We start from the raw sequence: 2,100 nt of genomic DNA, 5'->3' as shown, positions 1-2,100 counted from the left end.
ACATAGCATACTTAATTTTCTGCAGAGCCGGTCTTCTAGATTATTCCTACACTATGTCTTCTGGTGACCTTCTGGTGACCTTCTGGCCTTCCAAACAGCTGTTGGCTCTCAAACTGAGAGCTTGTCCTCCAACCTCCATACAGCTGTTGGCTCTCAAAATGAGAGCTTGTCCTCCAGCCTCCAAACAGCTGTTGGCTCTCAAACTGAGAGCTTGTCCTCCAACCTCCATACAGCTGTTGGCTCTCAAACTGAGAGCTTGTCCTCAAACTGAGAGCTTTTCTTTCAGCATCCTATAAAGTTCTTCATTCATCTCCATTAATAACATCTTTCACTCTATCCCATTGGGTTTCACTCTCCTTCCTGAAAGAGATGATGTCTTTCTCTTGACGTTCTAGCAAGCGTTGCAGGCTCTGTTCCTGATGCAGAGTGATTTCCAATTGATCCTTCTTAACTAACAGATTGTTACTGACCTGCTCTTCGACTGTTCTAAGCAGCCTTTCCGTCTCTTCGGCAAGAGTATTGTCGATCTTTATATTTTCTCCTTTCAGCAGCTCTGCCTCCTTCTGTTTCTCAACTAAAACAATCTTCAAGTCTTCATTTCGCCTACAGAGATCTCCCTTCTCCATGTCAAGCAGCTGTTTGAGGTTTTCACTTTCTTTTAATTTGAGGATGAGTTTTGCTCCCCAGTGTAAAGTGCGCTCCAGGTCTCTTTGTTTCTCAACTAAAACATTCGTCAAGTCTTCATTCAGCCTACAGAGGTCTCCATTCTCCAGGTCTAACAACTGGTTGAGGGTTTCACTTTCTTTTAATTTGAGACTGAGTTCTGCTCCCTTGTGTAAAGTGCGCTCCAGCTCTATTTCTTTCTCAACTATATAATTCCTCAAGTCTTCATTCAGCATACAGAGGTTTTCATAATCCAGGTCAAGCAACTTGTTGAGGTTTTCACTTTCTTTTAATTTGATTCTGAGTTCTGCTCCCTTCAGTGACATTCCTTCCTCCAGGTGTTCTCTGTTGACCTCTTCCATTTTTGGTACTTGAGCTAAAGCCAGTTTCAAGTCCATTTCCAGCTGCCTCTTTTCATCTGCAAGTTGTTCATTTTGCTGGAGCAGATTATCGATTTTTCTACCTCTGTCGCCCAATTCCTTTTCAAATTTACCTTTCATTTCCTTTTCCTCCTCTGCTCTCTTTTCCAGCAGTAGATTTTTCTCCACTAGCTGACGTCGGAGCAGTTCGATCTCTTCCTTAGCTCCGATCCAGAGGTTTTCCATTTTACGTGCATGATCTTGGCATTTATCCAAATCCTCTTCTAAGGTTCTTTTTTCTTCTTCCATTTGTTCCAGACCTTGTCTCAGTAAGTAAACTTCTAAACACGGCTCCTTCTCCTCCTCCTCCTCCTCAGTATACTCATTATCTTCAGTATCTGCAGTATCCTCAAATATGTCCATATATAGCCTGTCCTCCAGTCTAGATTCATCTTCAAGGTCCGTATCCAAGTCATCAGTATCGAATAGTTCCGTTTCTAAGTCAACATCAGATTCATCGAGTTGCTCCATATCCAGACTGTCTTCTTCGTCAAAGTACATTTCTTCCTCTTCGAGATCCTCAGTTTCCAAACTGTCTTCTAATATAACTTCGTCCTCGATATTAATTTCCAAGTCGTCTTGTAGATGAAAATGTCGGGGGGTTCTTGTAAGATTGTAAATCCAGTACAGAGCAAACGCCAAGCCTGCCAACAATGCCATTCCAGGGATGGCGACGGCAAAGGCTGACGTACCAAAGCTGTTGGATTTTTCCACGACGATTTCTGTATGAACAGAATCCGCCATATTATGATTAATAGTAGTATCCTGTACGCCAACATGAATCGATTGAGACCCAAACAAAGGCGGGGAGTCCTCAACGATTGGAGCATACAGGTCACAACACAAGAAGTACAAGTACAAGACTGTTAGGATTATGCAATATGAAGCAAACATGATTCAATGCTATATTTATCACTCTCGCTGTCTCCATGCTTAGTTTTTGAAACGGTCACTGGATTCGGGATCTGAAGAAGAGAGAGAGAGAGAGAGCTCCTGGAGACAATGTCCTCATTCCAGG

The 2,100-nt window shown here is 42.7% G+C and overlaps 1 protein-coding gene across 1 annotated transcript; it reads right to left on the bottom strand.

Moving 5' to 3' along the window:
- Positions 1-302: 302 nt before the first annotated feature.
- Positions 303-1,826, bottom strand: LOC135224274 (trichohyalin-like). The gene has a single exon (XM_064263122.1). It carries the CDS (start codon positions 1,824-1,826, stop codon positions 303-305), a length of 1,524 nt encoding a protein of 507 aa, XP_064119192.1.
- Between the last annotated feature and the right edge of the window lie 274 nt (positions 1,827-2,100).

The sequence above is a fragment of the Macrobrachium nipponense genome, chromosome 10, assembly GCF_015104395.2.
Source record: "Macrobrachium nipponense isolate FS-2020 chromosome 10, ASM1510439v2, whole genome shotgun sequence".
Classification (NCBI taxonomy): Eukaryota; Metazoa; Arthropoda; class Malacostraca; order Decapoda; family Palaemonidae; genus Macrobrachium; species Macrobrachium nipponense.
This window is presented reverse-complemented; position numbering and strand designations above follow the sequence as displayed.

Bases quoted from the DNA above. Each gene is read 5' to 3' on its own strand.
- LOC135224274 (XM_064263122.1), bottom strand. From the start codon at position 1,826: ATGGCGGATTCTGTTCATACAGAAATCGTCGTGGAAAAATCCAACAGC.